This window comes from Oryctolagus cuniculus, chromosome 16 (assembly GCF_964237555.1).
Source record: "Oryctolagus cuniculus chromosome 16, mOryCun1.1, whole genome shotgun sequence".
In the NCBI taxonomy this organism is placed as follows: Eukaryota; Metazoa; Chordata; class Mammalia; order Lagomorpha; family Leporidae; genus Oryctolagus; species Oryctolagus cuniculus.
The window spans coordinates 26,455,653-26,476,031 of NC_091447.1; the positions used below are offsets into that span (position 1 = coordinate 26,455,653).

The following is a 20,379-nucleotide window of genomic DNA, read 5'->3' on the forward strand; positions in this document are numbered from 1 at the left end:
GAACATATGATATTTGTCCCTTTGGGACTTTGAAGCCTACTTTCTTAGGATCCATTGCCACTTGTCATCTTTGCATGTTATTATAATCTGGCATATGTCACCTTCTGTTTACTAGAATTTATTAATTTCATATACATTTTAAATAATTTTAGGGATGCTTCTTAAAATTACAGAAACACTTGCTGGATATTCTGAGCTACGAGTTTGGGGTGGATGTAGTAATTTATTTTGAAATAGCTCTTTGGGGCTGGCACCGTGCGCAGTAGGTTAATCTCCGTCTGTGGCACCGGCATCCCATATGGGTGCCAGTTTTAGTCCTGGCTGCTCCTCTTCCAATCCAGCTCTCTGCTGTAGCCTGGGAAAGCAGTAGAAGATGGCCCAAGTGTTTGGGCCCCTGCACCCACATGGGAGACCGGGAAGAAGCACCTGGCTCCTGGCTTTGGATTGGTGACGCTCCGGCCATTGCGGCCATTTGGGGAGTGAACCAATGGACGGAAAACCTTTTTCTCTGTTTCTCCCTCTCACTATCTGTAACTCTACCTCTCAGATAAGTAAATTAAAAGATCTAAAAAAAATAAAAAGAAGAAGTAGCTTATAAGCTTATGTAAGTAAGAACTATAGTTGGGTGCTGTCTGTACTTCAATTAAAATTAACACCTGTATTTTAGTAATAGATAACATCTGAGGTACTTTTTATATCAAGTGCTGTTCTAGTTAATAAAATAAGTATCTTGATTCAGGTCATGTACTTGTATTGTGGTTAAATTAGGAATTGAATTTGTGCAAAGTTCAAAACCCAGGAAAAATACCGGAAGAAATGTGAGGAATAAGATGGAAGAGCTCTGCGGTTTGGTCACCAGCTCTCCTGCCTCAGTTCCAATATGGTCAAATCTCTTCAAAGCAGATAAACATACTGTTTCTAAAAATAATTTCTCCTTTCCACATCTTTATCGTAAGATGGGATAAAAGTGACCGCTTTTACCTACAAGTATTCCAGCAAGTAGAAATGCTTACTGAAACAATATTCTTTCAGAGTCTTATTTCAAAATGTGACTTCCTTTCCAGGCTGATGTGATTTCTGTTTTCTGAAATTCCATTGCTCTTGTGTGTCGAATTCATGATCTTGATCAAATTCTGCCTTGTATTATGGTTGTTTGCATGCTTTATGCCTCCTACCATAGTTAAAGTTTTGAAGGCAAAGATTCTCTTTGCATTCCTTATTCACTTACTTTATAATAAATTAATGATCTCTAACAAAGTGCCAGGTACTATTCAAGTCACTGAAAATTTAGATACTAGTTAGACATGACTTTAAGTTGAGAAGCTAGTAAAGCAAAGATAAGAAAGTATCTTTAATTGGGGAACTTTTTGGATTCTTCTTTTTTTCTTTTTTCTTTTCTTTTCTTTCTTTCTTTTTTTTTTTTTTTTTTTTTTTTTTTTTTTTTGACAGGCAGAGTGAGAGAGAGAGACAGAGAGAAAGGTCTTCCTTTTGCCGTTGGTTCACCCTCCAATGGCCGCCATGGCCGGCGCGCTGCGGCCGGCGCATCGCGCTGATCCGAAGCCAGGAGCCAGGTGCTTCTCCTGGTCTCCCTCGCGGGTACAGGGCCCAAGCACTTGGGTCATCCTCCACTGCACTCCTGGGCCATAGCAGAGAGCTGGCCTGGAAGAGGGGCAACCGGGACAGAATCCGGCACCCCGACCGGGACTAGAACCCGGTGTGCCGGCGCCACAGGCGGAGGATTAGCCTATTGAGCCATGGCGCCGGCCTTGGATTCTTCTTTTGTAAATCCTGTGGATCCCAAATCCAAGGACCTGAAGGCAGCTGACCTTGATTATAAATAAATGTTAGTGTAACATTGTTCAAAACCTCATGTACATGTCATGGGCATTCATTTCATTAAAGTTAGTATTAAAATTTAGTATTCTTGAATGATGGTGGACTTGACTCCACATGTAAGAAAGTTGTGGTTATTTAAACCTACTTACTATGTTACGTGTATTTTATTAAAACTCTAGTCACTTTTGCTTTGTAATTTTCACAAAATATTTAACATCTTAAATTATAAGGATTATATTTTGTTTTAATAAGGACAGGAAAAGCTAAGATTTTTAAAAATTTATTTAAAAGGTGAATTGATAGAGACAAAGAGAGAGATAACCTTATATCTGTTGGTTTACTACTGAAATGCCTGCAACAGCTGAGTCTGGACAAGACTTAAGCCAAGAGCCCAGAACTCATTTCATATAGCTGGGATGGACCCAAGTACTTGAGCCACCATCACCTGTTGCTTCCCAGGGTGTGCACTAGATTGGGAGTGAAGCTGGGACTTGGACCCAAGGTCAATGAAATGGGATGTCGGCATCCTAAGCAGTGTCTTAAGCACTGTGACAGAAGTGTGCTCTAGAAAAAAGAGTTTAAATCAAATTATTTCCCCTTAAATACCGATAAAGGGAATGCTAATGACTCTGTTCTAGAGCATATATATATAGTACATTGCCTTTCTTTTTATTGTTTCATTATTTTTGAAGATTGATTTTATTTATTTGAAGAGCAGAATTACACAGAGAGAGAGAGATAGAGCGAGAGAGTTCTTCTATTCACTGGTTCAATCCTGAAATGGTTGCAATGGCCAAGACTGGGCTGGATCGAAGCCAGGAGCTTTATCCAGTCTCCCACGTAGGTACAGAGGCCCAAGCACTTGGGTCATTTTATGCTGCTTTCCCAGGCTCATTAGCTGGGAGCTGGATGGGAAGTGGAGCAACCAGGAATCCAGCTGGCATCCACATGAAATACTGATGTTGCAGGCGGCAGCTTTACCCAGTATGCCACAATGGTGGCCCTCCAAAGCATTACATTTCAAAGTCAGAATAAATGTAATATAGACATTAATTTGTATCAATCAGCAGGTTGTTCAGAATGTTTTGAAATAGTTTAACTGTATTTAGTGGAACATTAAGCTTTTGACTATAATATAAATTAATATGTTAGAATATAAATAAAATATTAAGTTCGTAAAAAGTTGAGGCCTACTGGGAAATCCTTAGATCATTGGGGATGTACCCTTGGAAAGGAAGGGATTAAGGTAGTTCTCTTGGGATCCATAAATTCTCTGGATAGGATTTTTATGAAAGAACAAGTCTGGCCACTTCCAACCTTTTGGCTTCTTGTCTTGTGATGTGATCTCTCCCTCGTGCACATGGCTTCCAATGGTAGATGAAATAATATAGCCCAGGCCATTCTCAAGAGTTGGTGCTAAGCTGTTTGTACTTTCAGCCTCCAAAACTGTGAGAAATAGACCTCTTTTCTTTAGAGTACCCAGCCAGTGAAAAAATGGACTAATATGCTAATGTTACTCTTCCTGTGGCCTTGATCTCAGATGTTTTTTTCTCCTTGTTTAGGCTGCCTACTTGTCTTTTGACCTTTATTCTTAGTGATTGTGCTTTTTTTCTGTAAGAAAACATGACTGGTAATCAAATACTTTCATTACATCTACCCATTGTTAATTTATCTATGATTCAGGTGTCCATTGTGGCAAGCAAGGTATAGTCCTAATAAGATCCCTCACAACAGCATTTGTGTTACTGTAGATACTGTTGACCACCCTTTATTGATCAGTACACTGAGTCACTGAAGTTTGGGTTTGTGCAAGGTCACAAAACCAGTTTATTCGTGGAACTGGGTAAGATGTTCCAAAATCATTTTAATCTCTAATATAGTACTTTTCCCCTAGACCTTTATAAGTTAAACAATCATTTTTTTTTTTTTTTACTTTTGGAAAAAAAGTTTAAGATGACTTGGTTTAAGTGTTTATAAAGCTTAGTGGTGTTTATAGAAGCATAGAGAAAGTTGGGATGAGTTTAATGACACCTTTCAGGTGCTTCCCAGGAAAATTGGGACATAAAAATTGTTTTATCAAATTATTTCCATAATATCCATCAAATTCCATATTTTATAAATTAATCATTGCTAAAATAGCTTGTGTTTTTATAGCTCCTGTTTAATGTCAGTATGGTCACAATGATTTCAGTAAGGTGACTTTGGTTACAAACTCCATTTTTACCCAACATTATTTGAATAACATTTTAGCCGTCTCCATAATATAATCATTCAGACAAACACAGTAGCCCACCAACAGAATTGTACAGACTTGCTTAATGAGTGTTTTTTTATGTATTTCTTAAAAATTTTGTTTTGAAAGAGTTACAGAGAGAGAGGGAGAGACAGAGAAAAAAAATCTTCCATCTACTGGTTCCCTCCCCACATGGCCCCAGTGGCTGGCACTGGCCCAGGCCCAGGTCAAAGCTAGGAGCCAGGAACTTCTTCCAGGTCTCAATATGGGTGGTGGGAGCCCAAGTACTTGGGCCATTTTCTGCTGCTTTCCCAGGCCGTTAACATGGAGCTTGATCACAAGTGGAGCAGCCAGGTCACACCCTGGCACCTGTATGGGATGCCTGCATCACAGACAACAGCCTTACCCACTATGGCACAGTGCCAGTCCTGCTTAGTGAGTTTTGATTGATAATGCATTAGAAAATAGTTCATTGAGGGGTGAACCAACAGAAAAGGAAAACCTTTCTCTCTGTCTCTCACTGTCCACTCTGTCAAAAAAAAAAAAAAAAGAAGAAGAAGAAGAAGAAGAAGATGGTTCACTGAATCAGAATCTTATTCTTGAAGGGATGTAATAGCTCTGTTATTGTATCTTGTAAAAAATTCCCTTTTACTTCTTATTCAGCCAGCTAAAGAGATTCTGATTTTGGTCTAGGACAGGTGTGAGATTTATTGCTGGGGATAGGTAGAGAGAACTTGGTATGAGGAAATTAAAGGCTGTTGAACTTTGGCTTTCTTTTAAATTTTGAGTGGATTTTTCTTTTCCTTTTTGCATTTGAAATTCCTTATTTGTGTTAGTGCAACAAAAGCAATGGGCCTTCACTCACTATTAAGAGTAAGTGGGTAAGAAGCATATTTTTTGGCTTCCTCAAAGTCTGGGAAATAGAGCATACTGGTTAAGGACATGATGTTTGCCCTTCAGGTCAAAATATGATTCTGTTCCTTAACTCCTCAAAACTTTTTATTTTTATTTTTTTATTTAATAAACGTGAATTTACAAAGTGCAACTTTTGTATTGTTGTGGCTCCCCCCCCAACCTCCCTCCCTCCCTTCTCCCACTCCCTCTCCCATCCCGCCCTTCATCGAGTTTCATTTTCAATTACCTTCATATACAGAAGATCAAATTAGTATATACTAAGCAAGGATTTCAACAGGCTGCACTCACACAACCACACAAGGTATAGGGTATTGTTCGATTAGTAATGTTGTTTTTAAGTTTCATAGTAAAACACATTAAGGACAGAGATCCTACGTGGGGAGCACGTACCCAGTGACTCCCGTTGTTGATTTAACAATTGGCATTCTTATTCATGACGTCAGCAATCACCCGAGGCTCTTGCCATGAGCTGTCTAGGCTATGGAAGCCCCTTGAGTTCACCGACTCTGAACTTGTTTAGTCAAGGCCGTATCACAGTGGAGGTTCCTTCCTCCCTTCGGAGAAAGGCACCTCCCTCCTTGATGGCCTGTTCCTTCTGCTGGGGTCCTCAGAACTTTTGTTTACTCAAAAATTATTTTACTTCTTCTTACTCCCTTTCTGATGCTCTTGTCCTCCTGTAGATCCATATTTGATCTATCATGCCTGTAATACAAGTTTCCTCCTTCCCAAATAACTTCTGACATTTTTGTAAAGCATGACTACAGAAAGCAATATCCCTCATTTTTTGTCTGAGAAAGCCCCATTTTTCCTTTTTTTTTTTTCTTCTAAGATTTACTATATTTATTTGAAAGAGTTACAGGGAGAAGTAGAGACAGAGAGAGTGAATCATCCAATAGTTCACTCCCCAAATGGCTGCAACGGCCGGAGGGGCTGAGCTGATCCGAAGCCAGGAGCCGGGAGCTTCTTCTGGGTCTCCCACATGGGCGCAGGGGCCCAAGGACTTGGGCCATCCTCTGCTGCTTTCCCAGGCATATTAACAGAGAGCTGAGTTGGAAGTGGAGCAGCCGGGACTTGAACTAGTGCCCATATGAGATACTGGCGTTGTAGGTCTGGGCCTTAACTCATTGCACTACAGTGCTGGCCCTTTCCTTTATTTTTCAAAGATAATTTCACAGGGCATAGAATTCTAGGTTGATAGTTTTGTTCTTTCACTGCCTTGAATATTTCACTCCTATCTTTTCCTGCTCATGATTTCTGAGAAGTTGAATATAACTCTTGTTTGTTACTCTATAAGATGGGGTGCTTTTTTTCCTCTGGATTTGTTATTTTTAGTTTCCTGTAATTTTAAAATGACATGCCTTGGTGTACTTCTGTTGGCATTTGTCCTGTTTGGTATCTCTGAGTTTCTGGGATCTGTGCTTTGCTGTCTGATATTAATTTTGGGGACATTGTTAGTCATTGTTTGAAGTGCCTTTTTGTTCCTTTCTTTCTTTTCCTTCTGGTATTCTCATAATTATACCTTTTGTAGTTATTTCATAGTCCTTGCATATTTTTATTTATTTCAGTATTTGTTCTTTCGCTTTTCTATTGTAAGTACCCTCAAGCTCAGATTGGCTCCTCAGCTATATCTGGTCAACTGATAAACCCATCAGAAGCATTCTTCATTTCTGTTACGACGTTTTAAATCCCTAGCATTTGTTGTAGTCTTTGTTAGGATTTCTATCACTTGGCTTACATTGTTTATCTGAATGGACAATGATATGATTTGGAGAAGGTAAGAAATATATCGTATTGACTATTTTAATCATCAAACATTTGATTTAGAGAAATGTTGATGGGGAAATGTGTATCTTAGAATTAAGTAGATTGAACAATTCTTTCTTTCTTTTTTTTTTTTTTTTTTTTTTTTTTGACAGAGTGGACAGTGAGAGAGAGATAGAGACAGAGAGAAAGGTCTTCCTTTGCCGTTGGTTCACCCTCCAATGGCCGCCCATGGGGTGCAGGGCCCAAGCACTTGGGCCATCCTCCACTGTACTCCTGGGCCATAGCAGAGAGCTGGCCTGGAAGAGGGGCTACCGGGACAGAATCCGGCGCCCCGACCGAGACTAGAACCCGGTGTGCCGGCGCCGCTAGGTGGAGGATTAGCCTATTGAGCTACCGCGCCGGTGATAACTTAGTTATACATGAGCAATGTGGAAGTGGATTTTGAAGTATTTACTTTGGTAGTTACCACCCAGATATCATATGTGAATTTGTGAATTTGTCTAGCAAAATATAAACTATAGTGAATAAATTAGTGAAGTAAGATTAATTATTTTTCTTTAAATTACAACCTTTCCACATGCTCCTAATTTCTTACAAAATTTCTATGGCTTTTGATAAAGTTTCTTGTTTTTTTTTTTTTCCCCACCCTGCCCCCACCCAGCCCCACTCTTCTCCCTGGCTCCCCCAGCCCTCAAGGCCAAGCACAACCTGGGAAACTTGGGTTTGAACTGACTTTATTATTCTGTAAATGTGAATTTTACAAAGCGTTTTTATCATGAAGGAAACATCCTGCCTCGGCCCGAGCGCCCCCCCACCCCGGGAGCCCCCGCAGATAAAGTTTCTTGATAATAAAATACAGTTTGGTTTGTGGGGCTGGTGTTTTGGAGCAGCAGGTTAAGCTGCACCCTGTGTACCTAGTGCTGGAATACCAGCTGCTCAACTTCCAGTCCAGCTTTCTGCTAATGCATCTGGGAAGGCAGCAGGTGATTGCCCAAGCATCTGGGCCCCAACCACCCACGCAGGATACCTGGATGCAGTTCCTGTCTCCTTTCTTCGTCCTGGCTGTTGAAGCCATTTTGGGGAGTGAACGAATGGGTGGAAGATCTCTTTCTCTTTCCCTCTCTGTTGCTCTGCCTTTCAAATAAATAATCTTTAAAAAGAAAGTTGATTAACTATCTCTTGTTATATTACTAACTTTGGGATTATCACCTGGGAATTGAATTTGAAAGCTTTGGCCCCTGATTTTAAATTGTTGGAATTTGTGGAAGTTTATTTAAATATAGCAAAATATGTTAAAAATTGCTTATAGTGAAATTGTAGATCAGATGTACAAGGGAGTATTCACATAGTGAATTTTAAGCTTTTAAAAGATACAGAAAAAAATCCAGTGAGGATAATTGTAATCTTAAGTGAAAAAATAGATAGGTATTTGCATTAAAAAAGGTAAAGGCATTTCAAAGTTTCTTAGTGCGATAAGGTACATGCTGTTTAGAGGTCAGGGAAAAACTTTAATCATTGTTTCCCAATGCTGGCTCAGGGAAGTGCTTCTTTCATGATTAAGAGTTTTGTGTTCTTTGAATCAACAGATTTCTGCTCCCCTCCTTTTTTGAAAGGTTTCATGCTTTGGTAATTTATTATTATCTCAAATTAAAGACTTATACCTTTACTGTTTATCATTGCAACAGCAATATGTTATCCAACTACAAGACTTCTCATAATTACCAATTTTAGTTTCTAGGATTGTATAAAATGCAGATAATTGCATTTAAATAAATTACTTTTAAAGAACAGAGATAGTGAAATTGTAAAGCTGAAAAGGATCCTTAGAAATTTGAGTCTAATAGATAGAAAATTGAAGGTGAAATACATATTCTAATAGAGGATCTTTGTAGTATGCTTTCTGATATAATTTACTTGACTCATTGAGAAGAATATGTGAAAAGCAAGTTTGATTAAAGCAGTGAGTGAACATCTAAGGTGGGTAATATAACTGAATTTAACAGATTTTCCCCATTTCTTTTAGGTGAATCTGGACTGGGAAAGTCAACATTAATCAACTCGTTATTCCTCACAGATTTGTATTCTCCAGAGTATCCAGGTCCTTCTCACAGAATAAAAAAAACTGTACAGGTATGTATGTTATTAAAGTTAATTGATAATAAACTGGAATAATGTTACAGTACACAAAACACATGTTCTGACTTTTATTATACCTGCCTATAGGTAGGCAGATTTGCCCTTTGCCAACGTACAGTGGTATACATGACTGCTTAAAATTAAAAAAGAAAACATACATAGGTGGTACAGTTTACCAGGGGAATTACCTTGATTAGAACCTGTCAGATTTGTCCTGATGACACTGTGACATAACAGAATAATACTCCTTGAATTGACTCTTCAGTGCGGCAGCCTCTTGCCACAGATGACTACATAAATTTAAATTTTATTTTTCTAAATCAATTAAAATTAAAAGAAAAATGCAATTTATCAGTAGCACAGATTTCAGATACTCTATAGCCACACATAGTAAAGGACTACCTTTTGGGGCACCATATCAATAGACATAGACATTTTTACCATTGCAGAAGGCAGTGTAGTGAAAAACTTAGAAAAGCTATTTTTATTTAAATACAGTATTGTATAGTAAGTAGTTGGATAATACATAATTGAATGGCAATAGCAAGTGTGTAAGATTCCCTGGCTATGTGTGGTCGAATTTAGTGCTTCTCAATCTTCAATATCATTCAGATTACCTGGTAATCTTTTTAAATTTAGTTCCTATTCTTATAGTTCTGAGGTGAGCTTAGTTTCTGCATATCTCAGGTGATGCTGATGCTGCTAACTTTAAATAGCAAAAAATTATACTGAAGAGTTACACTTTTCAGTACAGTAGTCTTTAGCCACATGTGACTGGGTTTTAGAAATAAGGGTAATCTGGGGCCAGTGCCATGGTGCAAGGAGTTGAGCCACGACCTGCAGTGTGGGTATCCATATGGGCATGGATCCCAGTCTTGGCTGCTCCCCACTAATGGGTCTGGGAAAGCAATTAAAATGGATCAAATCCTTGGGCTCCTGCACCCACGCGGAGAGACCTGGATGAAGCTCTTGGCTCCTGGCTTCAGCCTGACCCAGCCCTGGTCATTATGGCCATTTGGGGAGTGAACTGGCAAATCGAAGATATCACCCTCTCTGTCCTTCTCTAACTCTACCTTTCAAATAAATAAATCAATCTTTTTTTTTTTTTTAAGGCAGTCCAAATTGAGGTGAAATACCACCCCAGATTTTGAAGACTTAGTGTATAAAACAAGATAAAGTAGCTCATTAATATTTTTATATTGATTATATGCTACAGTGATAATATTTTGGATATATTGGGTTATTATTATATACAAAACAGTTTCACGTTTCTTATTTTTAAAGTGGTTACTAAAAAAGCTTAAAATTACATAATTCACTTTACATTTTTGTTTGACAGCACTGCTCTAAACTATTGGTTGAAAATTTGTTGGTGGACTGATAGACTAATTTGGCTCAAGCCAAGAGGGAAAACAACAGTTCTGCTCCAGTTCTGGCTGGAGCAGGCTTCATTGAGGAAGTGATGCTTAAAGCTGGAATTGGAGGAGTGGTAGTGATTATTCCTAGCTTACTAAATGAAAGAGTAGCCTGGATATTCTTGAAAGAAACTTGTATGTATCAAACTGCAAGATGCAATTTAGTCATTAGATCCCTGAGGGCTAATTTTGGAAAGTAACTATTTCTTGCATTTAAAATTATTATCTTTGTTTTAGGCTTTTTGTGCTTAATACTTAAAAATTACCTGTAAACATATGCTCTAAAATATTGATCCTACATGGCTTATTTTGTGAGCAGTATTGAAAATTTTAATCCTCAGTAAGAAAATAAACTTAAAACTTTCTCAATTTAGCTATTTACATTCAAGATCAGTAACTTTGTGCAATTTTTAAAGTGTAGAGTACTTTTTTTTTAAAAGACTTTATTTATTTATTTGAAAGTCAGAGTTACATAGAGAGAAGAGAGGCAGAGAGAGAGAGTGAGCGAGCGAGTGCCAACGTGTAGAGTCCTAAGTTCAGAAACAATAAAAAAAAAATTGATTAGGTTTTCACTATCTACCAGTAGTTTTTTGGTGAAGAACCTGGTGAATTCTCTTTGTAGTTCTAGTTTATAATATAATGCCAAGAAAACATTAATAATGAAACTGAACACTTAGTGAATTATTATCATCTTTACGAGTGACAAAATTGAGGCACAGAGTTGGTGATATGTCTGAGATTGTGTAGCTTGTAAGTCACAGAGGTAATAGCTGGTGAGTGGCAGAGATGGGATTCACATTCAAGCAGTTTGACGTAGTTTGTACTCTGCCAAACTATGTTCGCTCTGTTTCCTATGTGCTGTACCATAGATAATGAATTTCAGTTTACTGGATTAACTGGCTCTTAATAAATGGATTAACATTTCTTTATTATATCACCTACTTTTGTGAATGTTTGGCCCAACAAATATCAGTTTTCTTGGGTTTATTTTGCTTATTTCTTGGGTTTATCTTCCACTGCACTCCCGAGCCACAGTAGAGAGCTGGACTGGAAGAGGAGCAACTGGGACAGAATCTAGCGCCCCAGCAGAAACTGGAACCTGTGCTGTCGGCACCACAGGCGGAGGATTAGCCTAGTGAGCCATGGCAGAGTTAGAGAAAGAGGGAGAGAGGGAGAGGGAGAGAGAGAGAGAGAGAGAGAGAGAAAGAGATCAGTTTTCTATCCACTGGTTCACTCCCCAAATGGCTGCAACAGCAAGAGCTGGACCAGGCCAAAGGCAGGAGTCAGGAAGTTCATTCAAGTCTCTCATGTGGGTGCAGGGGCCCACGAACTTGGGCCAAACTCCACTGCTTTCCCAGGTGCATTAGCAGGGAGCTAGATTGAAAGTAGAGCAGTCAGAACTCAAATCCGTGCCCACATGTGATGCCAGCATCACAGGCAGCAGCTTAATCTGCTGCTCCACAATGCCGTCCTCATGTTTTCCTTTTAAATTATGACATAGGCAGTCTGGAGATTCCTCAGAAACCTGAGTATAACCCTACCATACAACCCAGCCATACCACTCCTTGGAATTTACCCAAAGGAAATTAAATTGGCAAACAAAAAAGCTGTCTGCACATTAATGTTTATTGTAGCTCAATTCACAATAGGTAAGACCTAGAACCAACTCAAATGCCCATCAACAGTAGACTGGATAAAGAAATTATGGGGCATGTACTCTATAGAATGCTATACAGCAGTCAAAAACAATGAAACCCGGTCATTTGCAACAAGATGGAGGAATCTGGAAATCTTAGGTGTTTAAATTTTAACTGAAAAGTGATCCCTGTTAAATATAAGAGTGGGAATAAGAGAGGGAGGAGATGTACAATTTGGGACATGCTCAATCAGACTTGCCCCAAATGGTGGAGTTAGAAACGTGCCAGGGGATTCCAACACAATCCCATCAAGGTGGCATGTACCAATGCCATCTCACTAGTCCAAGTGATCAATTTCAGTTCACAGTTGATCACACTGATAGGTCTAAGAGTCAAAGGGATCACATAAACAAGACTAGTGTCTGCTAATACTAACTGATAGAATCAAAAAGGGAGAGAACGATCCAACGTGGGAAACAGGATACACAGTAGACTCATAGAATGGCAGATGTCCTAAACAGCACTCTGGCCTCAGAAGCAGCCCTTAAGGCATTCGGATCTGGCTGAAGAGCCCATGAGAGTATTTTAGGCATGGAAAGCCAAGACACTCTGTCAAAAAAAACAAAAAACAAAAAACAAAAACCTAAATGAAAGATCTCTGCAAGTGAGATCCCAGTGGAAAGAATGGGGCCATCAAAGAAGGAGGTACCTTTCTCTGAAGGGAGGAGAGAACTTCCACTTTGACTATGACCCTGTCGGAATAAGATCACATAGTTGGCAAACTCAAAAGGCTTCCATAGAACTCATGACAAGAGCCTAGGGAGATTACTGACGCCATAAACAAGGGTGTCAAATTGTTAAGTCAACAACAGGAGTCACTGTGTACTTACTTCTCATGTGGGATCTGTCCTTAATGTGTTGTCCAATGTGAAGTAATGCTGTAAGTAGTACTGAAACAATATTTTACACTTTGTGTTTTTGTGTGGGTGCCAACTGTTGAAATCTTTACTTAATATATACTGAATCGATCTTCTGTATATAAAGATAATTGAAAATGAATCTTGATGCGAATGGAATGGGAGAGGGAGCGGGAGATGGGAGGGGTGCGAGTGGGAGGGAAATTATGGGGGGGAAAGCCAATGTGATCCATAAACTGTACTTTGGAAATCTATATTTATTAAATAAAAAAAAAAAAAAGAAAAAAAAGAAATCAAAAAATCTCAAAAAAAATTATGACATAGCAAGATAGTTGTCCCAGTTATGCAACTAAGGCAGATTGATTGCTCAATGAAACCATCTCTTCATCATAGAAATGTGATAAATGAAAGTATTAAAAGAACATAGAACTTGCCAATATAGGCCATATGGCTTATTTGTCTGAAGCTGCCTAGTAAAAGATACTTAGAAGAGTACATTTGGGGTTGGTTTTGTTTTGTTTTGTTTTTTATTTGACAGGTAGAGTTATAGACAGAGAGAGAGACAGAGAGAAAGGTCTTCCTTCCGTTGGTTCACCCCCCAAATGGCTGCTATGGCTGGCGCTGCACCGGTTCGAAGCCAGGAGCCAGGTGCTTCCTCCTGGTCTCCCATGTGGGTGCAGGGGCCAAGCACTTGGGCCATCCTCCACTGCCTTGCCAGGCCACAGCAGAGAGCTGGACTGGAAGAGGAGCAATCGGGACTAGAACCTGGTGCCCGTATGGGAATGCCGGCGCCACAGGTGGAGGTTTAGCCAAGTGAGTGACAGCACTGGCCCAGGTTTTGTTTTGCTTTTTAAGTCATGTTTTTTTTGTTGTTTTTGTTTTTGTTTGAGATTTATTTATTTATTTATTTGAAAGGCAAAGTAACAGAGAGGCAGAGGTAGACAGAAAGAGAGAGAGAGCGACAGAATATGAGAATGAGGTCTTCCATCTGCTGGTACACTCCACAAATGGCCACAATGAATGGAGTTGGGCCAGTCTGAAGCCAGGAGCCAGACACTTCTTCCAGGTCTCCCATGTGGGTGCAGGTGCCCAAGTACTTGGGCCATCTTCCACTCCTCTCCCAGGCCATAGCAAAGATCAGTATCAGAAGTGCAGAAAGGAAGACCTGAACTGGCACCTGAATGGGATGCTGGCACTGTGGTTTGTTTGTTTTTATTCTGTTTGAGATACACAGATTGCAATCCCTCATTCACTGGTTTACTACACAAATGCCTGCAACAGCCAGGGCTGGGTCAGATATAAAATAGGAGCCAGGAACTTAATTCTGGCCTCTAGTGTGGGTGGCAAGTACCCAACACTTAAGGCCATCACTTGCTACCTTCCACGAGTAGAAAGCTGGAATTGGGATTGGAGATGGGACTCAAACCCATGCACTGGATATGGGATATGAGCATCCCAACTGACACCTTAAATTGCTATGCCAAACACTTGCATAATGTTTTCTGTTGCTCACTAGTTGTAGATTTGCAAATGATACTCGAAGTTATTGACTTCCCTTTAGGTACTAGGTGTGAAGTAACAGGAAACTACTGCTAGTTCTCTTGATTCAGCCATGTAACCATGTAGTAACAATTGCCAGTGTTTAAACAGATGAAAACATTGGCATATGTAATCTCAGGACTACAACACATAGAAATCTAGTTTGATATTCAACAAAATATTTACTCATATAATGAGAGATTGCTAGTTATGTGGTTATAACTGTTTATTCTGTAATGGTCCATGTATTGCAGAACATATATTAAATAGTATTCATATTGGATTGTCATCACAGATTCTCCACATTGTGAGATTATGAAATATTTTCTCCTTGTTACTTTCTGTTTTATCTTCTCAGTTTTATAGTGAAGACACTTTTATGATTAGGGCACAAATTTAGGCATAGAGTTTTATGAGTTTTCATATGCACTAGTGTACAACACACACACACATGCATGTATATTCCAGGTTCCTGGCTTTGGATTGGCCCAGCTCCGGCCATTGTGGCCATTTGGGGATTGGGAACTAACAGATGGAAGACCTCTCTCTATGCCTCTGCCTCTTTGTAACTCTACCTTTCAAATAAATAATCTTAAAAAAAAAAAAAGATCTTATCACTTTTTGAATTCTTAACAACTGTTTACATTATTTCCTGTACACCTTCAGTTTCTCATATCTAAGGGCTGACTCCCTAGTAATCAAATCACTCTTTCTTTTTTTTTGACAGAGTGGACAGTGAGAGAGAGAGAGACAGAGAGAAAGGTCTTCCTTTTGCTGTTGGTTCACCCTCCAATGGCCGCTGCTGCCAGCGCGCTGCGGCCAGCGCATCGCGCTGATCCGAAGGCAGGAGCCAGGTGCTTCTCCTGGTCTCCCATGGGGTGCAGGGCCCAAACACTTGGGCCATCCTCCACTGCCTTCCCGGGCCACAGCAGAGAGCTGGCCTGGAAGAGGGGCAACCGTGACAGAATCCGGCGCCCCGACCGGGACTAGAACCCCATGTGCCGGCGCCGCTAGGCGGAGGATTAGCCTATTGAGCCGCAGCGCCGGCCATCAAATCACTCTTTCAGTCCATTACACTCACTTCTCGATATTCCTTCTCATAATTTCCTTTATAGCTGTTGCCTTACCATTCACATCTCAAGCCTCTACCATCTTGCTCTCTATCGCTACAAGTTCTGTAACATCTATCTTTGCCAAAGTCATCTTTACAGAACCTTATTAGCAGCAGCTTTCTCTCTGAATCATAGTATCTCTATATTTTTTCACCTGTTTGTGAGATCCTTAGGAACTTTTCATTGGGTCTAGCTTTGACTACAGTCCCAAAGCATGGTATGAGAAGCATTCAAATGTATGTTAGGTAATGGTTTATAAAATTATCAAAACTGAGCCAATGTTAACAGGACATTTTCCTAATTTGGTGCTATAAATTTTTATCAGTGAGTCTACAAAGCAAAGTATTCTAGGAATAGAATCGACTGCTTTCACATTTTCTCACCTCCAGAATCTATCTTTATGCATACACACAATACCAGTCAGTGTCTATGTCTACAAAAAGACATGAACAAAAAAGTCCAATTAGTAAAAAATTATCAACACAAATACTAAATAGGGCTATTTACTGATATGTTCCTACAACAGTATAATGCAACAATGAAAAAGAACTATTAGTTCAACTGATATAACACAAACATAATCATGAATGAAAAAAATCAGATACTTGACTATATATATTTGAAGGTTAACAAGGGGCAATATTAATCTATGGAGACAGAAATCAGTAAAGTTTTTATCTGTTTGTGGGGGGAGGATGCTGGGAATGAAGATGGCATGGGTCAGTATTAATGCTAAATGAGAGGAAGCACAAGGAAGCCTTCTGGCGAGTTAGAAATGTCCTGTTATCTTGATCTGGATGGTGGTAACTGGGATATGTTTGGGATGCTGGCACTGCAGATGGCAGCTTTCCTGCTACGTGGCAGTGCCAGCCCCACAAGATCTCTTTAAATTAAGAAATTAGCTTTAGGAAGCATGCGATCTGTTCCACTGAACTGTAGAAAAGGCTCAGGTTTGATTCAGATAAATGGGGAATGCTCTCTTATCTTCAAGTATAGGTAAGGTACTTTGATGAGTACAGTAGCAGACATAGTAAGGGTGGCTGGATGGCTTTGGAAGAACCATACTGGGAAAGATACTGAGGTGAAAGGTTTTGAAATTTATGATAAGTGAACAGAAAGATGAGTGGATAGGTTAATCCAGAATGGGATCTGAGCTGAAAGGGAAAAGAAATGAAGGTTTGGGAGGAGGATTAAAAATTGAATGAAAACAAAAAAGGCAAACAATTAGAGGTCTCAGTGTAAGGAGACAGGGAAATGAAGAGCGGTGGTTTAGAAGTAGGTGGTGGTAAATAGGTGGACACTTTGGATCAGCTTTATTCTCAGAAAACTAGTTCTGATCTGGATAAGAGGAAAATAGTTTTTAGGGTACCCTTATACTGTTGGTCATTCCCTTTTCACTTTCCTGTGGAACATGATGAAACTTTAAGCTAATGTTTGTCATTAGAGTCATTTGTGGGGAGCAAACCGGACTAGACTAAGTTACTGGAATTAAGACTTATTCTATGCATCTGCTCTCCCACAATATGGCGTTGGGAGAGAAGTAAACAGCTTCCGCACAGCTGCCTCCAGTTCAACCAATTAACTGTAGGACTTGCTCCTGATTGGAGAGCAGCGTACTCGGCGTGTGGGCAGCCGAGTTGGGATTGGCGGAGGAGGATTATAAAGGAGGAGAGAGACGGCATGCACCAGGGAACATCTATGGGGAACATCTAAGGGAACCTGTGCAGCCCCCGAGAGAGCCGGCCGGCGGTGTGCCGCTCCCCTGCGGAAGTGGGGAATGTGGCCAGGGGGAACTGCCCTTCCACGGAGGTGGAAGGGATAGTAGCCAACCCTGGAAGAACCAGCAGCAAACCCGGGGAGGGCCGAGCAGACGAAAGAACAGCGCAGGGTCCTGTGTCGTTCCTCCACGAAGAGGGGGAGCGACAGTCATTGAATAATCAAATTAGATAGCTCTGGTGTTAGAGGTGAGTGGAATCTCTCAGACTGTTCCTCTTTTAGAGCTTTGGTTGTAGAGCTACCTCCTGAGTAAATGTGGGCCAGAGGTAAGCTGTTGGTAGAAAATCTTAACCCTTTGTTCAAAATTTTATATATTTAATTAAAGAATAATTTTATTTACTTTAATAAATGGTTCATAAACATTAAGTTAAAATGTTTTTTGTATTTATCAGTCTTTTGATTTTAAGCTATGTAATAAACACTGATGATTTGCCCCTTATTTCCCCCTCAGATCGAAAAACTGAACAATATTAGAAAAATGAGTATCTTGGATTACTGGAGTCTAGAAAATGAAAAGAGGCCCTAGTGAATTAATTCTATGTAAACAATATCATGAGTTTGGTTTAATTTCTTTTTCTGGGAGAAACAGTTGAAAAATGCCTTTGATTCATTCCTTTGGTTTTCAATTATTCATTTAATCTTAGAGAATGCTGAGTGATGCCATAAAATATTCTGATGTGACCTTCCTGAAGAAAGTGCATGGGAAAATGGCCATTTGGAATAGATTTGTTAAAAAAAAGTTTGAAATTCCTGAACTTGAACTAATTTGTTTTCCATGAATCCCTCGAGGATACTTGCAAAATCAAATGATAGGATACAGTTGGATTCTGTGAATGGCAGTAGCTTATAGTTGTTTTCTGGATCTCTTCCATATGCTGCTAACTTTTTGTATTTGACCATTTATGGATATACAGATTTTCAGAGGCTAAAGACAAAGCGAAGCTGTATAAATATACTCTTTAAAGTATGTGAGACTGAAATCTTCATTTTTCTTACCAAATCAATAAACAAGTTGTTGAAGTTTTTTTTTTAAAACAAGGAAACATTAAAAATTGAAGCTGTTAAGCTGTGCCATTAGAATATAGAATATTACTAATGGTAGAATGGACTTTGTTTAATTATGAAAATCAAATGGTTTGAAGTAAAATTGGGAAATGATAATTTAAAACAATTATACTTTGTCTCAGTTTCTTAATATATAGTGTGGTATCATTTAGAAGAATTATTAGATAAATGAGTTGTTTGATCACTTTGGAAATTTCTGCTTAAGTGATAATTATCCTAAATAAATGGTCTGTTTTTATGATGGAGAGGTGGGAGTGAGTTAACCAATAATAGTGAGATATTGCATTTAACCAGGTTGTCCTTTGACTGTAGGATCACCAGATAAATAAAATGTAAATTTCATAAACTGAATAAGGTAATACCATTTTTTTTTAAGTTTTGATACTCTAACACTAATGATAATCATTATTTTCTGTATATATGTGTTGGTGTGTGTGTGAGGGTGGTTGGAGGGAGTTTTTTTTGTTTTTGTTTTGCCACTCATTTAATTAGGGTAACTTGGTATCAAGCAAGCTATGTTCTCTTAGTTATACATTGTATGTATCAGCCTGCTGTTCTGAATGGTGTATATCCATTGTTGACACTGAAGATCAGAAAACATTATAACTTATTTATTGATCTTTAATTTTTTAATTATAAAAAATTGATGCTTACTAATATTTAATATTCAGATTGTCAGGCATATTTGGCAGATAAATAGATGTACTTATATTTGAGACACTCAAAATTTTCACTGGTAGCAAGTATTAGAAACAAAGAAAACAGTTTGAAGAACACTGGTCTAAAAGACAAATTTTGTGACCTCTTAAATGTCTAAATGAAAAGAAGCCCTTCCCTAGACATTTGTGTCCAAGTTGCAATTTGTTCTTTAGTTTTGTTTGTTTGTTTGTTAGTTTGTTTTGAAGATACATTTATTTGAAAGAGTTACAAAGAAAGCAAGCAAGAGAGGTCCTCCATCCTCTGGTTCACTCTCCAGTTCTCTTAGTTATACATTGTATGTATCAATGGCTAGAGCTGAGATGATCCGAAGCCAGGAGCCAGGAACTTCCTCCATGTCTCGCACGCACATGCAGGTGCAGGGGCCCAAAGACCTAGGCCATCTTCCACTGCTTTCCAGGCCTTAGCGGAGAGCTAGGTCAGAAGTGGAGCAGCCAGGACTCGAAGCTGCACCCATATGGGATACCAGCTCTGCAGGCTAGGGCTTTTAACTCTCTGTGCTGTGCCACAGCGGTGGCTCCTAGTTTTTGTTTTGTTTTGTTTTAAATTTATTTAATTATTTGAAAGACATTGTTACAGAGAGAGGAGAGACAGAGATCTTCCATCTGCAGGTTCACTCCTCAGATGGCTGTAATAGGCAATACTGGACCAGGCCAAAGCCAGGATCTTCTAGGTTTCCTGTGTGGGTGGAGAGACCCAAGCACTTGGACAATCTTTTGCTGATTTCCAAGGCATACTAGCAGGAAACTGAACTGAAAGTGGAGCAGCTGGGACTTGAACCAGTATCTGAATGGGATGCAAGCATCGCAGGCCACAGCTTAGCCTGCTGTACAACAACGCCAACTCCCTTTTTTCAATTTTAATAAGCTTTATTCTGATTAATAGAAAAATTCTTAAGGGCCTGCCCTGTGGTGCAGTAGGTTAATCCTTTGCCTGCAACGCCGGCATCCCATATGGGTGCCAGTTCTAGTCCCAGCTGCTCTGCTTCCAATCCAACTCTATCCTATGGCCTGGGAAATCAGTGGAAAATGGCCCAAGAGCTTGGGCTCCTGCACCACATGGAAGACCCAGAGGAAGCTCCTGACTCATGGCATTGGATCAGCCCAGCTCTGGCTCTTGCAGCCATTTGTGGAGTGAACCAGCGGATGGAAGACCTTTCTCTCTGTCTCTCCCTATTATTGTCCATAGCTCTACCTCTCAAATGCATACATAAAATCTAAAGAAAATAATAAAATTCTTAACAACAATGAACTTTTGCTCCTGCAGTATCATTGCCCACTTTTGGTAGCCATTAGCCACATGTGGCTATTTAAGTTC

General features: G+C 39.5%; 1 protein-coding gene across 8 annotated transcripts in view; it reads left to right on the top strand.

The window, feature by feature from the left end:
* SEPTIN7 (septin 7) overlaps positions 1-20,379 on the top strand; it is a 107,713-nt gene that overhangs the window by 51,511 nt on the left and 35,823 nt on the right. For all 8 annotated transcript variants that reach the window (XM_070059715.1, XM_070059718.1, XM_070059712.1 and 5 more), the window contains one exon: positions 8,772-8,878. In XM_070059715.1, the coding sequence (XP_069915816.1) occupies positions 8,772-8,878 (107 nt within the window). The remainder of the gene's footprint in view (positions 1-8,771; positions 8,879-20,379) is intronic.